The sequence below is a fragment of the Seriola aureovittata genome, chromosome 22, assembly GCF_021018895.1.
Source record: "Seriola aureovittata isolate HTS-2021-v1 ecotype China chromosome 22, ASM2101889v1, whole genome shotgun sequence".
Taxonomy (NCBI): Eukaryota; Metazoa; Chordata; class Actinopteri; order Carangiformes; family Carangidae; genus Seriola; species Seriola aureovittata.
In genome coordinates, this window is record NC_079385.1 from 18,007,604 (window position 1) to 18,030,102 (window position 22,499).

At 35.0% G+C, this 22,499-nt stretch overlaps 2 protein-coding genes across 5 annotated transcripts; one reads left to right on the top strand and one right to left on the bottom strand.

Annotated features, from left to right (window-relative positions):
- Positions 1-9,525: 9,525 nt before the first annotated feature.
- Positions 9,526-22,381, bottom strand: amdhd1 (amidohydrolase domain containing 1). Of its 4 annotated transcripts, none has more exons than XM_056367970.1 (10): positions 22,192-22,381; positions 21,050-21,156; positions 20,381-20,445; positions 20,006-20,283; positions 19,705-19,930; positions 19,037-19,161; positions 18,843-18,936; positions 18,589-18,749; positions 17,727-17,835; positions 9,526-9,761 (listed from the first exon to the last, which is right to left on the bottom strand). In XM_056367970.1, the coding sequence occupies exons 1-9, from the start codon at positions 22,326-22,328 to the stop codon at positions 17,730-17,732; spliced, it is 1,299 nt and encodes a 432-aa protein (XP_056223945.1). In that variant the 5' UTR covers positions 22,329-22,381; the 3' UTR covers positions 9,526-9,761; positions 17,727-17,729. The 4 variants fall into 4 exon arrangements, with proteins under 4 accessions (XP_056223945.1, XP_056223944.1, XP_056223946.1 ...); XM_056367969.1 differs by having other exon boundaries at positions 17,701-17,835; XM_056367971.1 differs by lacking the exon at positions 9,526-9,761 and adding an exon at positions 15,496-15,972.
- Positions 13,024-16,903, top strand: LOC130163641 (tetraspanin-9). Its single transcript, XM_056367973.1, has 9 exons — positions 13,024-13,190; positions 13,855-13,896; positions 14,249-14,328; positions 14,519-14,710; positions 14,969-15,043; positions 15,153-15,254; positions 15,354-15,485; positions 16,275-16,358; positions 16,442-16,903. The coding sequence occupies exons 3-9, from the start codon at positions 14,266-14,268 to the stop codon at positions 16,511-16,513; spliced, it is 720 nt and encodes a 239-aa protein (XP_056223948.1). The 5' UTR covers positions 13,024-13,190; positions 13,855-13,896; positions 14,249-14,265; the 3' UTR covers positions 16,514-16,903.
- Positions 22,382-22,499: the final 118 nt, after the last annotated feature.

Below are 22,499 nucleotides of genomic sequence, written 5' to 3' on the forward strand. Positions count from 1 at the left end.
TATGGCATAAGACGTCAAAAAATCATCATATTATATTAAGGCATAAAAGGTCATAAAAACATCACAGTATGGTAAGGCATGAGATGAAATAATATAATAAGGCACAAATATGCTAAAAAACATCAAACTATACTATGGCATAAAAATGCCAAAAAATGTAATAGTATAGTATGGCATAAAATGTCAAAAAAACATCTTGGTATATTAAGGCGTAAAAGGTAATGAAAACATCATAATATGGCAAGGCATAAGACAAAATAATATAGTACAGCATAAAATTGCCAAAAAATATAAAAAAAATAGTATGGCATAAAAATATCAAAAAACGTCATAGTATAGTATGGCATAAAAGGTCAAAAAATTATCATATTATATTAAGGCATAAAAGATAATAAAAACATCATAGTATGGCAAAGCATGAGACAAAATAATGTAATAAGGCATAAAAATGCCAAAAAACGTCAAAATATGCTATTGCATAAAAATATCAAAAAACTTCATAGTATAGTATGGCATAAAATGTCAAAAAATCATCATATTATATTAAGGCATAAAAGGTCATAAAAACATCATAGTATGGCAAAGCATGAGACAAAATAATGTAATAAGGCATAAAAATGCCAAAAAATATAAAAAAAATAGTATGGCATAAAAATATCAAAAAACGTCATAGTATAGTATGGCATAAAACGTCAAAAAAACATCTTAGTATATTAAGGCATAAAGGGTCATAAAAACGTCATAGTATGGCAAAGCATAAAAAAAATAATATAGTAAGGCATAAAAATGCCAAAAAACGTCAAAATATGTTATTGCATAAAAATATCAAAAAACGTCATAGTATAGTATGGCATAAAACGTCAAAAAATCATCATATTATATTAAGGCATAAAGGGTCATAAAAACGTCATAGTATGGCAAAGCATGAGACAAAATAATGTAATAAGGCATAAAAATGCCAAAAAACGTCAAAATATGATATTGCATAAAAATATCAAAAAACGTCATAGTATAGTATGGCATAAAATGTCAAAAAAACATCTTAGTATATTGAGGCATAAAGGGTCATAAAAACGTCATAGTATGGCAAAGCATAAAAAAAATAATATAGTAAGGCATAAAAATGCCAAAAAACGTCAAAATATGTTATTGCATAAAAATATCAAAAAACGTCATAGTATAGTATGGCATAAAACGTCGAAAAATCATCATTTTATATTAAGGCATAAAGGGTCATAAAAACATCATAGTATGGCAAAGCATGAGACAAAATAATGTAATAAGGCATAAAAATGCCAAAAAACGTCAAAATATGATATTGCATAAAAATATCAAAAAACGTCATAGTATAGTATGGCATAAAACGTCAAAAAATCATCATATTATATTAAGGCATAAAAGGTCATAAAAACATCACAGTATGGTAAGGCATGAGGCGAAATAATATAATAAGGCACAAATATGCTAAAAAACATCAAACTATACTATGGCATAAAAATGCCAAAAAATGTAATAGTATAGTATGGCATAAAATGTCAAAAAAACATCTTGGTATATTAAGGCGTAAAAGGTAATGAAAACATCATAGTATGGCAAGGCATACGACAAAATAATATAGTAAGGCATAAAATTGCCAAAAAACATCAAAAAAATATTATGGCATAAAAATATCAAAAAACGTCATAGTATAGCATGGCATAAAACGTCAAAAAATCATCATATTATATTAAGGCATAAAAGGTCATAAAAACATCATAGTATGGCAAAGCATGAGACAAAATAATGTAATTAGGCATAAAAATGCCAAAAAACGTCAAAATATGCTAATGCATAAAAATATCAAAAAACGTCAAAAAATCATCATATTATATTAAGGCTTAAAAGGTCATAAAAACATCACAGTATGGTAAGGCATGAGATGAAATAATATAATAAGGCACAAATATGCTAAAAAACATCAAACTATACTATGGCATAAAAATGCCAAAAAACGTCAAAATATGCTAATGCATAAAAATATCAAAAAACGTCATAGTATAGTATGGCATAAGACGTCAAAAAAACATCTTAGTATATTAAGGCATAAAGGGTCATAAAAACGTCATAGTATGGCAAAGCATAAGAAAAAATAATATAGTAAGGCATAAAAATGCCAAAAAACGTCAAAATATGTTATTGTATAAAAATATAAAAAAACGTCATAGTATAGTATGGCATAAAACGTCAAAAAATCATCATATTATATTAAGGCATAAAAGGTCATAAAAACATCATAGTATGGCAAAGCATGAGACAAAATAATGTAATAAGGCATAAAAATGCCAAAAAACGTCAAAATATGCTATTGCATAAAAATATTAAAAAAACGTCATAGTATAGTATGGCATAAAACGTCAAAAAAACATCTTAGTATATTAAGGCATAAAGGGTCATAAAAACGTCATAATATGGCAAAGCATAAGAAAAAATAATATAGTAAGGCATAAAAATGCCAAAAAACGTCAAATTATGTTATTGTATAAAAATATCAAAAAACGTCATAGTATGGCATAAAACGTCAAAAAATCATCATATTATATTAAGGCATAAAAGGTCATAAAAACATCATAGTATGGTAAGGCATGAGACGAAATAATATAATAAGGCACAAATATGCTAAAAAACATCAAACTATACTATGGCATAAAAATGCCAAAAAAATGTAATAGTATAGTATGGCATAAAATGTCAAAAAAACATCTTGGTATATTAAGGCGTAAAAGGTAATGAAAACATCATAGTATGGCAAAGCGTGAGACAAAATAATGTAATAAGGCATAAAAATGCCAAAAAACGTCAAAATGTGCTATTGTATAAAAATATAAAAAAACGTCATAGTATAGTATGGCATAAAACGTCAAAAAATCATCATATTATATTAAGGCATAAAAGGTCATAAAAACATCATAGTATGGCAAAGCATGAGACAAAATAATGTAATAAGGCATAAAAATGCCAAAAAACGTCAAAATATGCTATTGCATAAAAATATTAAAAAAACGTCATAGTATAGTATGGCATAAAACGTCAAAAAAACATCTTAGTATATTAAGGCATAAAGGGTCATAAAAACGTCATAATATGGCAAAGCATAAGAAAAAATAATATAGTAAGGCATAAAAATGCCAAAAAACGTCAAATTATGTTATTGTATAAAAATATCAAAAAACGTCATAGTATAGTATGGCATAAAACGTCAAAAAATCATCATATTATATTAAGGCATAAAAGGTCATAAAAACATCATAGTATGGTAAGGCATGAGACGAAATAATATAATAAGGCACAAATATGCTAAAAAACATCAAACTATACTATGGCATAAAAATGCCAAAAAAATGTAATAGTATAGTATGGCATAAAATGTCAAAAAAACATCTTGGTATATTAAGGCGTAAAAGGTAATGAAAACATCATAGTATGGCAAAGCGTGAGACAAAATAATGTAATAAGGCATAAAAATGCCAAAAAACGTCAAAATGTGCTATTGCATAAAAATATCAAAAAACGTCATAGTATAGCATGGCATAAAAGGTAAAAAAATCATCATATTATATTAAGGCATAAAAGGTCATAAAAACATCATAGTATGGTAAGGCATGAGACAAAATAATGTAATAAGGCATAAAAATGCCAAAAAACGTCAAAATATGCTATTGCATAAAAATATCAAAAAACGTCATAGTATAGTATGGCAAAAAAAACATCTTAGTATATTAAGGCATAAAGGGTCATAAAAACGTCATAGTATGGCAAAGCATAAGAAAAATAATATAGTAAGGCATAAAAATGCCAAAAAACGTCAAATTATGTTATTGTATAAAAATATCAAAAAACGTCATAGTATAGTATGGCATAAAACGTCAAAAAATCATCATATTATATTAAGGCATAAAAGGTCATAAAAACATCATAGTATGGTAAGGCATGAGACGAAATAATATAATAAGGCACAAATATGCTAAAAAACATCAAACTATACTATGGCATAAAAATGCCAAAAAATGTAATAGTATAGCATGGCATAAAAGGTCAAAAAAACATCTTGGTATATTAAGGCGTAAAAGGTAATGAAAACATCATAGTATGGCAAAGCGTGAGACAAAATAATGTAATAAGGCATAAAAATGCCAAAAAACGTCAAAATGTGCTATTGCATAAAAATATCAAAAAACGTCATAGTATAGCATGGCATAAAAGGTCAAAAAATCATCATATTATATTGAGGCATAAAAGGTCATAAAAACATCATAGTATGGTAAGGCATGAGACAAAATAATGTAATAAGGCATAAAAATGCCAAAAAACGTCAAAATATGCTATTGCATAAAAATATCAAAAAACGTCATAGTATAGTATGGCATAAAACGTCAAAAAAACATCTTGGTATATTAAGGCATAAAGGGTCATAAAAACGTCATAGTATGGCAAAGCATAAGAAAAAATAATATAGTAAGGCATAAAAATGCCAAAAAACGTCAAAATATGTTATTGCATAAAAATATCAAAAAAAGTCATAGTATAGTATGGCATAAAACGTCAAAAAAACCATCATATTATATTAAGGCATAAAGGGTCATAAAAACATCATAGTATGGTAAGGCATGAGACGAAATAATATAATAAGGCACAAATATGCTAAAAAACATCAAACTATACTATGGCATAAAAATGCCAAAAAATGTAATAGTATAGCATGGCATAAAAGGTCAAAAAAACATCTTGGTATATTAAGGCGTAAAAGGTAATGAAAACATCATAGTATGGCAAAGCATGAGACAAAATAATGTAATAAGGCATAAAAATGCCAAAAAACGTCAAAATGTGCTATTGCATAAAAATATCAAAAAACGTCATAGTATAGCATGGCATAAAAGGTCAAAAAATCATCATATTATATTGAGGCATAAAAGGTCATAAAAACATCATAGTATGGTAAGGCATGAGACAAAATAATGTAATAAGGCATAAAAATGCCAAAAAACGACAAAATATGCTATTGCATAAAAATATCAAAAAACGTCATAGTATAGTATGGCATAAAACGTCAAAAAAACATCTTGGTATATTAAGGCATAAAGGGTCATAAAAACGTCATAGTATGGCAAAGCATAAGAAAAAATAATATAGTAAGGCATAAAAATGCCAAAAAACGTCAAAATATGTTATTGCATAAAAATAACAAAAAAAGTCATAGTATAGTATGGCATAAAACGTCAAAAAAATCATCATATTATATTAAGGCATAAAGGGTCATAAAAACATCATAGTATGGTAAGGCATGAGACGAAATAATATAATAAGGCACAAATATGCTAAAAAACATCAAACTATACTATGGCATAAAAATGCCAAAAAATGTAATAGTATAGTATGGCATAAAATGTCAAAAAAACATCTTGGTATATTAAGGCATAAAAGGTAATGAAAACATCATAGTATGGCAAAGCATGAGACAAAATAATGTAATAAGGCATAAAAATGCCAAAAAACGTCAAAATGTGCTATTGCATAAAAATATCAAAAAACGTCATAGTATAGTATGGCATTAAAACTAAATAGAATGTTAAGGACTAAAAGGCATGAAAACGACATAGTATATAGTAAGGCATGAAAAGTCATAAAAACGTCATTGTAAAATAAGGTATAAAAACGACATAGTATAGTAAGGCATAAAAAATCATAAAAAACATCACAGTATAGAAAGGTTTAAAAAGTCAAAAAAACAACATAGTATAGTAAGGCATAAAAATGACAGTATAGTAGGGCATAAAAACGCCATAGTATAAGGCATTAAAAGTAAAAAACAACAGAATTGGATAGGGAAATCTCAGATGAGATGTGGGAGAATTGTATTAAGAACACCCATGATAGCTCAATCAATGCAAGACATAATCTAATACAATTCAAGGTAGTACATAGACTACACTATTCTCCCTCCAGATTGCAAAAAATATTTCCGGATGTGTCATCCCAATGTATTAAGTGTCGAAGTGAAGAAGGAACACTATCCCACTTATTTTTGTCATGTCATAAGCTACAGTCATTCTGGTGCTCCTTGTTTGACTTTTTCACTAAGGACTTTAATCATCCATGTAACCCAGACCCATTCACCATGTTGTTTGGGGTGGCCAACCCAGATAGTGTGAAAAGTGGTTGTGAAGCTCCCTCTCAACACTGTTAGCCAGAAAATTAATTTTGCAATCTTGGAAATGTGAGAGGTCTCCTACATTTGAAATGTGGCTGAGAGAGTTGGGAAATGTATTACACTTGGAAAATATCAGGTACATTATGTCTGCTAAAGAGGAAGTCTTTTTTAAAATCCGGCAACCTTTTCTCGATTTAATGTCTAAAAACTGAACTAGTGCTATTCCGTCACTGCGCCATTACCTATGTCCTATGTCCTGTTTGTCGCATGTAAAAAACCTTTGTTAAAAATCTGTACTGTTCTGTGTAGCACCATCAACTACTGTTAATATGTATTTGTTTTTTTTTGCTTTTTTGTTTTTTTTTCTTTCTTTGTTATGAAAACACTAAAAAATAAATACATATTAAAAAAAGTAAAAAACAACAACATAGTATAGTAAGGCATAAAAATATCATAGTATAGTTAGGTATAAAACTGTCATTGTTACTTTATGGTTCAAATACTGCTTGGTCCCCAGTGCAGATTCAGACACAGAAACAACCAGTAGTGTAGTAATAACAAATCTTTATTGGGTATTGTTCAGTGAATAAGGGAGAGAGTTCTGGGGGACGGTTGGGGGGAAGGATCCAGGTTGTTGCAGGAGGAGCGTGGAGGTGGATGGCTGGCGTGGAGCAGGTGAGTTGTCTGAATGGGAGCAGCAGGTGAGTGTGTCTGGAAATGGCAGCACAGCAGTCAGTTCCAGCAGGAGCAGGCAGCAGCAATGGAACAGGCATGAACTGAGGTATAGAGAGACTGTGGTGAAGAATTATCCAAGACAACAAGAAGTGATCAATCAGAATTCACACTATACTAAAGCATAAAAAGTCATAAAAACGTCATTGTGTAGTATGGCATAAAAAGTCAAAAGAACTATATAGTATAGTAAGGCATAAAAACAACATAGTATAGTATGGCATAAAAGGTCAAAAAAACAACATAGTATAGTATGGCATAAAAGGTCAAAAAAACATCTTGGTATATTAAGGCATAAAAGGTGATAAAAACATCATAGTATGGCAATGCATGAGACAAAATAATGTAATAAGGCATACAAATGCCAAAAAACATCAAAATATGCTATTGTAATAGTGAGGCATAAAATATCAAAAAACGTCATAGTATAGTATGGCATAAAATGTCAAAAAATCATCATATTATATTAAGGCATAAAAAGTCATAAAAACATCATAATATGGCAATGCATGAGACAAATAATGTAATAAGGCATACAAATGCCAAAAAACATCAAAATATGCTACTGCATAAAAATATTTTAAAAAGTCATAGTATAGTATGGCATAAAACGTCAAAAAATCATCATATTATATTAAGGCATAAAAGGTCATAAAAACATCATAGTATGGTAAGGCATGAGACGAAATAATATAATAAGGCATAAATATGCTAAAAAAATCAAACTATACTATGGCATAAAAATGCCAAAAAATGTAATAGTATAGTATGGCATAAAATGTCAAAAAAACATCTTGGTATATTAAGGCGTAAAAGGTAATAAAAACATCATAGTATGGCAATGCATAAGACAAAATAATATAGTAAGGCATAAAAAGTCATAAAAACGTCATTGTAAAATGAGGTATAAAAACGACATAGTATAGTAGGGAATAAAAGGTCCTAAAAATGTCATAGTATAGTATGGCATAAAACGTCAAAAAAACATCATATTATATTAAGGCATAAAAGGTCATAAAAACATCATAATATGGCAATGCATGAGACAAATAATGTAATAAGGCATACAAATGCCAAAAAACATCAAAATATGCTACTGCATAAAAATATCAAAAAAAGTCATAGTATAGTATGGCATAAAACGTCAAAAAATCATCATATTATATTAAGGCATAAAAGGTCATAAAAACATCATAATATGGCAATGCATGAGACAAATAATGTAATAAGGCATACAAATGCCGAAAAACATCAAAATATGCTACTGCATAAAAATATCAAAAAATGTCATAGTATAGTATGGCATAAAACGTCAAAAAAACATCATATTATATTAAGGCATAAAAGGCCAAATAAACGTCATAGTATGGCAAGGCATGAGACAAAATAATATAATAAGGCATAGATATGCTTAAAAACATCAAACTATACTATGGCATAAAAATGCCAAAAAATGTAATAGTATAGTATGGCATAAAATGTCAAAAAAACATATTGGTATATTAAGGCGTAAAAGGTAATAAAAACATCATAGTATAGCAAGCCATAAGAAAAAATAATACAGTAAGCCATAAAAACGCCAAAAAAAAGTAAAAATATAGTATGGCATAAAAATATCAAAAAACGTCATAGTATAGTATGGCATTAAACATCAAAAAATCATCATATTATATTAAGGCATAAAAGTTCATAAAAACGTCATAGTATGGCAAAGCATCAAACGACATAGTATAGTATGGCATAAAAATATCATAAAATGACATAGTATAGTATGGCATAAAAATATCAAAAAACGTCATAGTATAGTATGGCATTAAACATCAAAAAATCATCATATTATAGTAAGGCATAAAGGGTCATATTAACGTCATAGTATGGCAAGGCATGAGACGAAATAATATAATAAAGCATAAAATTGCCAAAAAACATCAAAATATAGTATGACATAAAAATTCAGAAAAAACGTCATATGGCATAAAACATAAAAAAATCATCATAGTATATTAAGGCATAAAAGGCCATATCAATATCATAGTATGGCAAAGCATAAGACAAGATAATATAGTATGGCATAAAAATATCAAAAAACGTCATAGTATAGTATGGTATAAAACGTCAAAAAAACATAATATTATTTTAAGGCATAAAGGGTCATAAAATCATCATAGTACGGCAAGGAATAAGACAAAATAATATAGTAAGGCATAATAATGCCCAAAAACGTCAAAATATAATAAGGCACAAAAATGCCAAAAAAACGTCATAGTATAGTATGGCATAAAACATCAAAAAATCATCATTGGCATAAAAGGTCATAAAAATATAGTATGGTGTAAAACGTCAAAAAAACAGAGTATATTAAGGCATAAAAGGTCATAAAAATGCCATAGTATAGTAAGGCATAAAAAGAAAAAAAAATAGTATAGTAAGGCATAAAAATGTAGTAGTATACTAACACGTAAAAATTTATAAAAATGTTATAGTAAATTAATGCATTCAAAATAATAAAAACATCATAGTATAGTAAGGTATAAAACTGTCATTGTTACTTTATGGTTCAAATACTGCTTGGTCCCGAGTGCAGATTCAGACACAGAAACAACCAGTAGTGTAGTAATAACAAATCTTTATTGGGTATTGTTCAGTGAATAAGGGAGAGAGTTCTGGGGGACGGTTGGGGGGGAAGGATCCAGGTTGTTGCAGGAGGAGCGTGGAGGTGGATGGCTGGTGTGGAGCAGGTGAGTTGTCTGAATGGGAGCAGCAGGTGAGTGAAGTGGCTGGAAATGGCAGCACAGCAGTCAGTTCCAGCAGGAGCAGGCAGCAGCAATGGAACAGGCATGAACTGAGGTATAGAGAGACTGTGGTGAAGAATTATCCAAGACAACAAGAAGTGATCAATCAGAATTCACACTATACTAAAGCATAAAAAGTCATAAAAACGTCATTGTATAGTATGGCATAAAAAGTCAAAAGAACTATATAGTATAGTGAGGCATAAAAACAACATAGTATAGTATGGCATAAAAGGTAAAAAAATCATCATATTATATTAAGGCATAAAAGGTCATAAAAACATCATAGTATGGCAAAGCATGAGACAAAATAATGTAATAAGGCATACAAATGCCAAAAAACGTCAAAATATAGTGAGGCATAAAATATCAAAAAATGTCATAGTATAGTATGGCATAAAATGTCAAAAAATCATCATATTATATTAAGGCGTAAAAGGTAATACAAACATCATAGTATGGCAAGGCATAACACAAAATAATATAGTAAGGCATAAAAAGTCATAAAAACGTCATTGTAAAATAAGGTATAAAAACGACATAGTATAGTAGGGAATAAAAAGTCCTAAAAATGTCATAGTATAGTATGGCATAAAACGTCAAAAAAACATCATATTATATTAAGGCATAAAAGGCCAAATAAAAGTCATAGTATGGTAAGGCATGAGACGAAATAATTTAATAAGGCATAGATATGCTAAAAAACATCAAACTATACTATGGCATAAAAATGCCAAAAAATGTAATAGTATAGTATGGCATAAAATGTCAAAAAATCATCATATTATATTAAGGCATAAAAGGTCATAAAAACATCATATTATATTAAGGCATAAAAGGTCATAAAAACATCATAGTATGGCAATGCATGAGACAAAATAATGTAATAAGGCATAAAAATGCCAAAAAACGTCAAAATATAGTGAGGCATAAAATATCAAAAAATGTCATAGTATAGTATGGCATAAAATGTCAAAAAATCATCATATTATATTAAGGCGTAAAAGGTAATACAAACACCATAGTATGGCAAGTCATAACACAAAATAATATAGTAAGGCATAAAAAGTCATAAAAACGTCATTGTAAAATAAGGTATAAAAACGACATAGTATAGTAGGGAATAAAAAGTCCTAAAAATGTCATAGTATAGTATGGCATAAAACGTCAAAAAAACATCATATTATATTAAGGCATAAAAGGCCAAATAAAAGTCATAGTATGGTAAGGCATGTGACGAAATAATTTAATAAGGCATAGATATGCTAAAAAACATCAAACTATACTATGGCATAAAAATGCCAAAAAATGTAATAGTATAGTATGGCATAAAATGTCAAAAAAACATCTTGGTATATTAATGCGTAAAAGGTAATAAAAACATCATAGTATGGCAAAGCATAAGACAAAATAATATAGTAAGCCATAAAAACGCCAAAAAAAGTCACAATATAGTATGGTATAAAAATATGAAAAAACGTCATAGTATAGTATGGCATAAAACGTCAAAAAATCATCATATTATATTAAGGCATAAAAGTTCATAAAAACGTCATAGTATGGTAAGGCATCAGACGACATAGTATAGTATGGCATAAAAATATCATAAAACGACATAGTTTAGTAAGGCATAAAAAGTCATAGAAACATACTATTTATTAAATATTAATTATTATCATCATTATCATTTATTGCAATTATAATTTGTCATTATTAGCATTATAATTGTTATCAATAATCATTATCATTGTTATTTTTATTATTATTGTCATTATTATTATATACAATCACAAACAAAATTTCACTTTATATGCACTTTGTCACCAATAATGAAAAAAAAATGCTAATGCTAGCTAGCATCCCCACTTGTTAGTTTGCAATCTTATGAAATTGTTAAATTCATTAATGACGGAACAATGCCAGCAAGCCAGCTGCTAATGCTAGCAAACTAGCCGCCCCACTTGACATTTTGCAATCTTATAATCAAATCGTTAAATTCATTCATCAATGAACAATGCCAGCAAGCCAGCTGCTAATGCTGGATCTAATGAAAATGTGGGGGCAGCTCTATATACTGTACGTGCACATGTACCGCCATTATCATCATTTATTTATTGTATATCATTGTTAGCATTATAATTGTAATCAATGTCATTATTGTAGAAAAGAAGTTAATCCTCATGATCAGTGCTAATGCAAATGCTAGCTAGCCCACCATTATTTATTTGCAATCTATTGGTTGCTGCTAATGCTAATACTAGCAAGCTAGCCCCCCTCGTTACTTCAGTGTCACACACTGTGGGACCGCAGTGTTTTGACCACAGTTTTACAGTTTTCTGCTCTGTATCGCGACACAAATACTGACAAATCCATGTCTTCTTTTACACTGGCTTTGTTCAACCTCAACACTGATCATTTGTTGAGTTTTGATTCAGACTTTCAACAAATACAAATCTCTCTTACACAAGCGCAATTGTTTCACATACGCAAACTTGAATTTCTCAAGCAGATCTATCTTACAGGTTCACTAAGGTTGATTTACAACTACAAACATTGGAATAATTTGTGAACATCACTTTACAAGCTCAAAATCATTTTGACCCTAATTTGAGCCTATATACACGTACGTATAGCTTCAGCTAACATAATTTAGTTTTTAAAAACATCTGCTGCTAACTGATATACATACTTCAGATATCCAGAGTGCTGTTTCTTTTGTCTTTTTCTCTATATTCTACAATATGATATTGATATGATTTCTCTCTATTATAAGTCTGGATCTTTCGGGACACCTACAACCTCTTGCAGCGATGATGGAGGCCCTGCACCACCTCCACCTGCAGTGTCCACACGTGAAGATCTTCTCTTCCCAAACATAGACATAGTTTCTTATATGATAATATAGTATTTTTTAATGTAACACTTGTGGCAATAACATTGTTCAGTCTTATCAGCTAAGCTCTTCCTGGTTCCCTTATTACACTCTCTGCCCCATGTCAGACATACAATCACATGACTTTTGGACTCCACTGTAGCTGTAACAAATTGTCAATATTTTTAAAACATTAGAGTTCATATTTCATAGTCCTCAGCCATTATAGTTAATATCAATATCATTGGCTTTGTTTTCCAGACGTCCATTTTTATATACTGTCTCTGGTTCAGGCACAACCCAGGAGCATGTGGCCAGAGCCCGGGTCGTCGACCGGCTGGTCCCTCTCTGTACCACCGCCAGTCACGCCTCCACTCCGGCTCCGTCCTCCTCCGTGCTCCGCCCCTCTCCCAACCCAGTCCCCTCCTCCTCCTCCTCCTCCTCCTCCTCTCCAGCCATCGACGAAACTTCAAAGCTCAGTCCACACTTTACAACCGTCGGATTTATGTTTTTATACCGAGTGATGCTGTGAGGGAAAGCAGCGCACGTGTCTGCGGGTGAAACTCTAAACCTCTGCGGGAAGATGAGCTTCAGTTCGTAGCCGACGGTAGGAAACTATCCCCCTCTTTTTCTTTTCTTTTTCCCCTTGTCTCATCTCCGAGGGACATGCACATGAAAACAATCACGGCCTGAGTCGCAGGGGGAAGTGGTTTAGCTGCATGTAGGCGAACACCAACGGGATTTGTTGTAAAAAATTAGCGCATTTAACGAGGGCGTGTGTTTGTATTTTGTCAAGTTTGTCGCAAACTTTTGTAAAAAAAAAAAAAACCGCAGAGAAGAGTTCATTGCAGTGACGTCACGTCGGGAGCAGAGATCGTTTGGAGAAACAGAATCTCACTCTGTCTGATGATGGTGATGATGATGATGGAATATAAAAAACACTTGTTGTCACGTGTTTTATGGGACACTGACAAATCAAAATGTTTATTCGAGACATTTTTTATTATTAATTTCAAATTAAAATGTAACTTTGTTAGTAAGATGAAACCTGTTGCCTTTACATGAAACCTTAAACAGTTAGATGAATGAGTTTTAGGGCATTTAAAAAAGTAGCAACAGTTAAACTTCACACATGTTAAAGCCAAATAATGTTAGATAGAGATGTTGAGCCGGTATATATCGGCTGATATTAGTTTAAATCATTACTTTCAATGATAAATGTTACACATGTACAGTAGTGTATAAATGTCTGTGTGCCTTTTGTGTCACAGGTTCGAAACTAGAGCTTCTCTGTTCTCCTGTTTGTTGAAGTGGTGAGTTGATCTCTTCCTGGTCGTGACTGTTTGCGGTTAACGTGATGTAATTGGGAACAACGCGGTTTGTTTGGTGATACAAACAATAGATGAGAAATGTTGCCCCTCATATTACCCACTTATTATGATGTATGATGTGGTTTGATATCATAAAAATTCATATTTATCGTTTAATTTATTCCTGCATAATGCTGAAGTTTGACGGACTACAGACAATAATACATTTAAATAATCACCAACTCTGATTTCAATGTGCAGCCAGTGTAAGAAACTTCATCACTTTGTTAAACTCTTTCTGTTAAACTTGTGTATTGTCTTTTCATGTTTTTTTTTTGTTGTTTTTTTTTTGCAGTGCCTGTGAATTCAATCATGGCTCGCGGCTGCATCTGCTGCGTGAAATACATGCTCTTTCTCTTCAACCTGCTCTTCTGGGTAATTATTCCACACACACACACACACACACACACAAACACACACACACACACACACACACACACACACAAAGAGTCAGGAAATTTAGATGTTACCGTGAATCAGTCATGACATCACTAGACAAATTAAAAACCTTTTCGTTATCGTTGAATCGGCAGGAAGTGTCTGAATTTCCTGTGTGTGTTTTCAGCTGGGTGGGTGCGGGTTGCTCGGTGTCGGCGTGTGGCTGTCGGTTTCTCAGGGCAGCTTCGCCACCCTGTCGCCCTCCTTCCCGTCGCTCTCCGCCGCCAACCTCATCATCACACTCGGCACCGTTGTCATGGTGACGGGCTTCCTGGGCTGCCTGGGTGCCATCAAGGAGAACAAGTGCCTGCTGCTGAGCGTGAGCGCACTACAGTACCCATAGTGCATCAGTGTGGCGTTGTTTAGAAGTAGTTGGATTGTCTTCACACTTCAGCCTTATAGAAACTTAGTAAAGATCTCTCAACAAACCCCAAGTAAAATTTTCTTTGCGTTTAAAAGCTAATACGTATTTCTAAGTTGGATCTTATATTTACTATCTTATTAAACTGTCATGAAAGCAACAGTAGTGTATCTCGCCTCTCATCATCCATTCTCCTGTGGGGGTTTCTTTTCCCAGTTCTTCATCGTTCTGTTGATCATCCTCTTGGCCGAACTTATCCTCCTCATCCTGTTTTTCGTCTACACCGACAAGGTAAGACCGTGTAAAGGAACATTCATGTTTATCGACGATCCCCGAGCCGCCGCGGCTGAGTGTTGCGACATGTTACATAATCCACCTGTCCGCCTCTGTTTCCGGCCAGGTGAGCGAAAACGCCAGACGGGACTTGAAGGAAGGGTTGGTGCTGTACTACACGGATAACAACGCGGGCCTGAAGGATGCGTGGAACACCATACAGGGAGAGGTATAATCCACGTCACTTAGTAACTGCAAATGAAGTTTGTGGTGCAGTTTATTTTTTTTAAATAATTGACTGTTTCCGTTTCTCCCGCTTGTTTGCCAGTGGAGATGTTGTGGAGTGATGAACCACAACGACTGGTACACCGCCCTGCAGGATCACGTTGTCCCCGACCGCTGCTGCCAGCAGATTTACCCGGGCTGCGGCCGCAACGCCTCCAACGCCTTCTGGACACGGGTCAGTCGGGTACTGCCGACAAAATCCCATGAGAAGAGCAAACCAACAATGAATTGATCCAAAACTCTGCTGCCAGATATAATCACATGAGCACCTAATATGTATTCATCCACCGCTTTCACATTGTTTGAAACTTTAAGAAGAAAACACAATATAATTTCACACTCGGCTCCAATAATTTATTACCGCTGATTCTTATCAAGCGGAGAAAAGCTGACAGTTGTTGTGCAGTTATATTGTGTTTTTTCCTGTTGGAATTTGTTCTGTAACCAGTCCGTCTTTACCTGGTTTAACTTTTGCTAATATGTACTCTGATACTAGAGACAAGATTTCATGTAAAGGCCGTCACAGATCATCACTTTTAAATTAGTTTTAGTGTATTTTCTGATTCTAAGTCCGTCTTAAAACAGCACTCACATGCACGTATATGTGCATTGCTGTAAATGTTCCCCATGCTTCAGTAGTTGGAGCCTTTCCCCCTGTTGAGCTGTTGAGTGAAGAGATAGAGATTTTTTACAGTAAGAAAACTGAATTTGGAAGTTGTGATTACCTCAGACCGCTGAAACCTTGTTTTACCTTCAGATGAACTTTGGATTGTACTTGAAAGAGATCTTTTAATGTCGAGTACGAACAGGAGGAACGATTTCAGCAAGTAAAAAATTGTTTCCGTGGTCACAGGCACCTAACAACTATTTTGACTTGAGAAATCATGCAAAGCTCTGTCCTGATCATTTCTACATTGCGTATGTTGTACACAATGTTATGTACTGTTGCTGTGTGTGTTTTCAGGGTTGCTATGAGAAGGTGGAGGAGTGGCTGGATGACAACAAACACCTTCTGGGAACCATCGCTATGTGTGTGTTGGTCATACAGGTAAGCAGCCGGGAAAACGGGGCTAAACTCCGAAACAGAAAACGCAGATCAGCGAAGTAATGATGTGTTTTTCTTTTCCCCAGCTCCTGGGTATGGCTTTCTCCATGACGCTTTACCAACAGATCCACCGGGCAGGGAAGAAGTATGAAGCCTGATGGTCGTTTCAAACTGTTTAATATCGGGTACATAAAATATATCACCTCTGTCATGCCTGTTACTCTTACCTATTGTTTATAGTCACAATAAGTCAGTTATCGTGTGTGTGCCACTACAGCCTTTTTATAATGTTTTCATCAGTTATTGTTGTGAATAGCATTGGAACTAGTTTTTCTTATGGTTTAATTGTTTGGTTTTTTTAATCACACTATAATGAGTGTTTTCATGTGAAATGTCGGACTGAAGATTTGGTCAAAACGACCGAGAAGAAACACGAAGAGAAAACGTTTTGGTTTTTAAGTGACGCCTGTGGAATTATATCTAAAGATCCATTTAGATGAAACAAGCATTGTGTACTAACATGATCAATAAAAGCAGAGTGCACTCTTCACAGGCGTGATGATGTTTTTCCTCTCAGCTGATAAAAACAATAATCACTCGACTCATCAACCTCATTACTTTTGTTTTCTTGTGCGTCTGTTTTCACCGCGACGGTCAAACGTCCTTTGATTACACAGATAAAAACAGGGCGGCCATCGGGTCACTGAAAGGTTCAACAGAGGTCACATCAATAAACTCTTTGATCACGTAAGGTGCAAAATATTTGTACCTGCTCTTTCTGGGGTGATAATGAAATTCTTCTCTTTGCTGAGATAAGTTTGACTTAATGGATTTTACAGACACAGAAGAAGAAGGTATGTTTCGCTCTGAGTGACGTGATTTCAGTCAACAAGTAACGTGACTTTTATCTAAAAGAACATTGGTTTCACAGTTCAGATAATAACATTGATTCACTGGGGCCTGAACACTGACATCTCAGTAACTACGGTAACGCTTTCTGATACAGCCTGTTAACTTGTTTAAATCAAACACACTGGTTTCTACTGGCAACAGAGAAATAAATTATACTTAATTACTGGATACCTGCAGGGGACAAAGATACAGAGCTGATGTTTGGGGAGAATTAATAACACAATACAGCTTTTTGTTTGTATTGTTATTAAGGAGGAATAATACCGTGTAATTAAAATAATTAAAATAAAAATGACTAGCTTGGCTACTCTCCCCTTTTTTTACCCTTTAATTACACAGTAAGAAAAATATCGTCAACACAATTACCCAGTACTGCACCCTTTAGTTTTTACAACAAATACTGAGCCTGTGATTACACATTCATTGATTGTACCTTCACTAATCTGAATCAGTCTTAACTGGTTATAAGTCCATGGTCTTGTCATTGTCGTAGACGACGTTGCCCTTGATGACGACGTAGCGGATGAGCTCCTGGTGTCCTCCCAGCTGGTAGATCAGGTGTTCCCACCTGCAGTTGAACATACAGGAGATGATCAGTTTTACACACACATACAGTATTTCATATAAACTCATGAAGCATGCGGTTACCAAACTACGAATAAACACAAGTGAGTCAGAGTCGTTCATAAGAGTAAAAATCAATTCAATGACTTTAGCTCAGGTTCAGTGTTCGATCGAGATGCTCTCACTTCTTCTCTCCTGATTTTCTGTATTAGATCACATTCACCTGGATTGATCTGAACAGAGGAGTCAGCTGTTCTCAGTGACGCCCTCTATTGGACGTTTTGTGAAGTGCATCCAAAGCCGCTTGAATTCCATCATGAGCAGCAGCTTTGCAGTGACTTGTTTCAGGGGAAACGGGGCTTTTTGCAGCAGCTGCATATGAACTGTGGTGTTTAAACAAGATGTTTAAACTGTTCTCTGTGGAAACTGATCCACAGATCCGCGCTCTGCCTTTAGTTTAATGACGACTTTGTTGGTAAAAAGTGGAAGCTGTGCATAGTGAGTGAAGACAGGCCTTCAAAGACCCTATTTCTGTCATCATGAACACAAAACTGAATAATGTAAAGTCTGTCGCAGGTCAGTCGCCTTTCTCTTACCCAACATCTCGTTTGTTTGCTGTAGTTACTTAAACGACTTGAGTAATTGTACGTTTCACAACTTAACATTCACTGATCATTAGAATTTATCTCTACATCTCCTTGATGTCAACACACAAAATGTTACAGACCCATAAACACACGGGACTGTCCTGATTTACCGTGTGGTGTTGAGGATCAGCAGGTCTCCGTGTTTGTTGACCTCCAGGGAGCCGTGTGTGTGGGAGCGCCCGAGGGCGTAGGCGGCGTTGATGGTGGCCGCGGCCAAAGCCTCGGGCATGGACATCCTCATATTAACACAGGCCAGGTGCATGACTATTGGCTGAGGAAGGACAAGGGAGAGGGGGAGGGGTTAACAGAGAGACAGAGAAGACACAGACGTGCTTTCACCTCTCGCCTCTCCTGCCGCACTCACCATGGAGCAGCAGTAGGCGTTGGGGTTGAAGTCGCTGCCGAGGGCAACGATCACTCCCGCCTCCAGCATGTCTCTGGCCCGGGGCTGGGGCAGCCTGAACACACACACACACACACACACACACACACACAGGGATTATTAGACATCTCACAGCCATGACACAGGTGTGTGGGAGTATCTGTGTGTCAGTTTACCGGAGGATGTAGGCTGTAGTTGGCAGAAGGACCGCGGCGGTTTTTGCTTTTGCCATGGCAGCGATCCCCTCGTCTGTGACCTCCTCCAGGTGACTGATGGCCAAGGCTCCCAGCTCTGCTCCCAACTGACACACACACACACACACACACACACACACACACACACACACTCAGGATCATTTATCAAAGAAAAATACCAAATATTCTCTGGTTTCAGCATCTTACATGTGAGGATTTAATGATTTTTTCTGTTTTATATCTTTGTAAATTTAATATATTTGGATTTTAGACGAGTGTTTGGACAAAATAAACCATTAAAGACACTTTCCGGGGCTCATTTTCCAAATAACAAATAAATGAATTTAAAAAAAATAATTGCAGATTAATCAATAATGAAAATAATCATTAGTTAGAGCCGTACTTCTGCATTTATTAACATTACTGATGAAAACAATCGTTTAACAGCCTCAAAAAAACATTCAGATTTCACTGTTGTCTACTTGAAGACATTCAGAACTTGTGAGGAGCATTTTCACCTTTTTCTTTTAAAGATTTTGTGGCACAAACAATTATGTGATTTTTAAAAAGAAATTGATTAAATAATGGATGAAACTAATCCTATATTGTGGGTCAATCCGCATTTCTTAGCTTTAGTGAGTGGGTGGCACCTGAGCAGAGTTCATGGGATGAAGCTCATCTCCGTGGAAGTTGATGTTGAGGCCCATGTCTCTGCCGGCCTGCAGGATGGAGCGAGTAGAGCCGAGGTCAAACACCCCCTGCTCGCAGAACACGTCGATGTTGTCCACGCTGAGAGTCCCAGCAGACATCCGCTGCTTCAGCCGTGGCAGCTGAACCTGCAGGATGTCCTGCGTGGCTTCTGCAACCGTCTTCCCTCTGCACACAAAGACACACAGACACAGTCACGGTTACACTGCAGGGTGTGGTGTGAGACGAGGTCATAGGTCATACTTGGGCACTGCGTGGGCTCCACAGTAGGTCAAGGAGATGTTGATGGGCAGGGCGCGTCTGGCCGCCTCGATCACATCCAGCATCTTGAGCTCAGTCTGCAGCTCCAGGCCGTAGCCGCTCTTACACTCCACCAGCGTGGTACCAGCTCGCTGCATCCGGACCAGCCTGCCGCTCAGGGAGGACAGAAGGTCCGAGGCTGCGGCAGCTCGAGTGTGCTCCACCGTGAAGTGGATCCCTCCGCCGGCCCGGTGCACGTCCATGTAGGTGGCTCCCGCCAGCTGCAGGCGTCAACAAACACGAATTTCACCAAAAGTTTAGATGCAGTTCGGGAAGTGAGGTGAAAATAGTGAAAATACTTTGTGTTTAATAATTCACCTTCATTGCAAATTCATGCACCCTGTCACCAGCCCAGACTGGATGGGTGTGGGCGTCAACCAAACCTGAAACAAGAAGATTGTTGAAATCACTGATTTAGATTTTATGCTATTGAATAAAAAGCAGTGGAAGTGCTCAGATCCTCTACTGAAGAACTACTGCAACCACCAAGTTGTGTAGTTTATTCCAGGGGTTCTCAACCTATGGGACAGGCCCCAAAGGGCCACAAGATAAATCTGAGGGGTCATGAGATGATTGACAGGAGACAAAAAAAAAGAAAACCTGCAAGTCCTGCTACACAAATTTGAATTTTTTAATGTAATTAGGTGTCACTTTTATTTTATTTTACAGTTATCCAAATGAAACTATCTGAGAATTTAAGGGGAGAAATGTCTTTCTGTTTGAACTGCAGTTATAAGGGGAAAACGATGCATTATATTTATATAAGTGTATCCAGTATTTTGTATGTTAAATATTCATCTGTAAAGCAACTAGCAGCTGAAGCAGACAAGTGTAATAAGGTGTAGAAAGTAAAGAAGCAGAAGCATAAACAGGAAACACTAAAGGAAACTGTCCTGAGTAACAGTCCAGAAATGCTGCTTGTATGTTGACATAGAAAATAATTTGCCTCTGCTGAAAACATCAACACAAATCACAGCTGAAACTCACCGGGCAGGACGCACATTCCTGTGGCATCAATCACTTTATCAAACGTTGCTCCTGCGTACTGAGCTCTGATGGTTTCAGCAGGACCCACGGCTTTAATCAGCCCATCGCTGGATGGAGACACACGAGTCGCTTTAATGTAAACGTTCACTCTAAAGCACGACATGGAACTGAAGGCTGAACAAAGCTGAGCCCCTAAACCTGCCGCCACACAGAGGGTGACTCTTATAACAACATGCCATTTCCTCTGGAACCATCATCAGGCCAAACTTTGCTTCTTTTGTTTTTCTGCTCCACTAGTGGAAAGGAAATACAAATGATGATTTAAGAAAGTTAATTTTCCATTAAATGTTTTGACAAAACTCTGAAATACTTCGACTGAAAAGCCTTGAAGAGAAGACAAGATGGATTCTTTAAATTAGTATTTATCCAGATTTTTTTCTGCACTATATAGTAGATGTTTTCATCCGTGATTTATTAAGATTAAACTGTAAAAGATGCTTCCGTTGGGTTTGTATTGTTGGACTTTATCAGTTGTTTGCTAATGTATTCACAGATCTCTAGTCCCGTCTTATATGAATTTATGGCATCTGGTTCTATATGTGTTTATACACAATGAAAATGTTCATTCATTCATTCAGTGGTAAAAAAGAATAATTAAAGTAACGTTACAGAAATAAAAATTTGCACCGACACCTCGTCAAAATAAAAACCTGAAATAGAAAGTGGTAATTGACTGAATAATAACACAAAGATTCTATACATTTGTAAGAAAATAGAAGAAATAAAGTGGCATAAATAAAACAGGAGGTTTCTGGTTGTAATGAGTCACTGAGCCTCTGGGAGCCACCAGAGAGCCTTGATTTAAAAGAGTCCTGGACGCTGCAGAGTAAAAGACTTTCAACCAGAGCTGTCGGCTGATCCAAGAGCAGCTACATTAATGAGAATTAAAGTCATTTGTAACAATATTAACTCAATATTTAACTCACTGTCAAAACATGCTAAACAAACATCTATGCTATCCTTTTGTCTTTTTAATCACACAGTATGAGGATCAGACGCCTGTTCTTGGGGCTCTATGCAAATGTAATAATGAATTCTTTCTCTTCAATCTAATTCGACTTACACTGGTTTAGGAAACTTACCTCCCTATCACTACGCTCCCATTTTCAACCACACAAAGATTCTGCAGCCCATGCTTGCTCAGGTATTTCTCTCCATTGCTGCAGATCAGAACCACCTGTTTGGCATTTTTCACCAGTAATCTGTGATTGCTGGACATTTTGATTCATCCAAAGCAGCGGAGACACTTACTTCAGAGTGACTGGCTTTAAACTAGTTTGAGAACAGGCAAATATTTGTTCAGGAGAGTTTAAAGTGCACAGAGAGGGGTGGTGCTTCTGTCACAGACAACCATGTAACTAGGGAATATATCTCTGCACTGTTCGGTTTA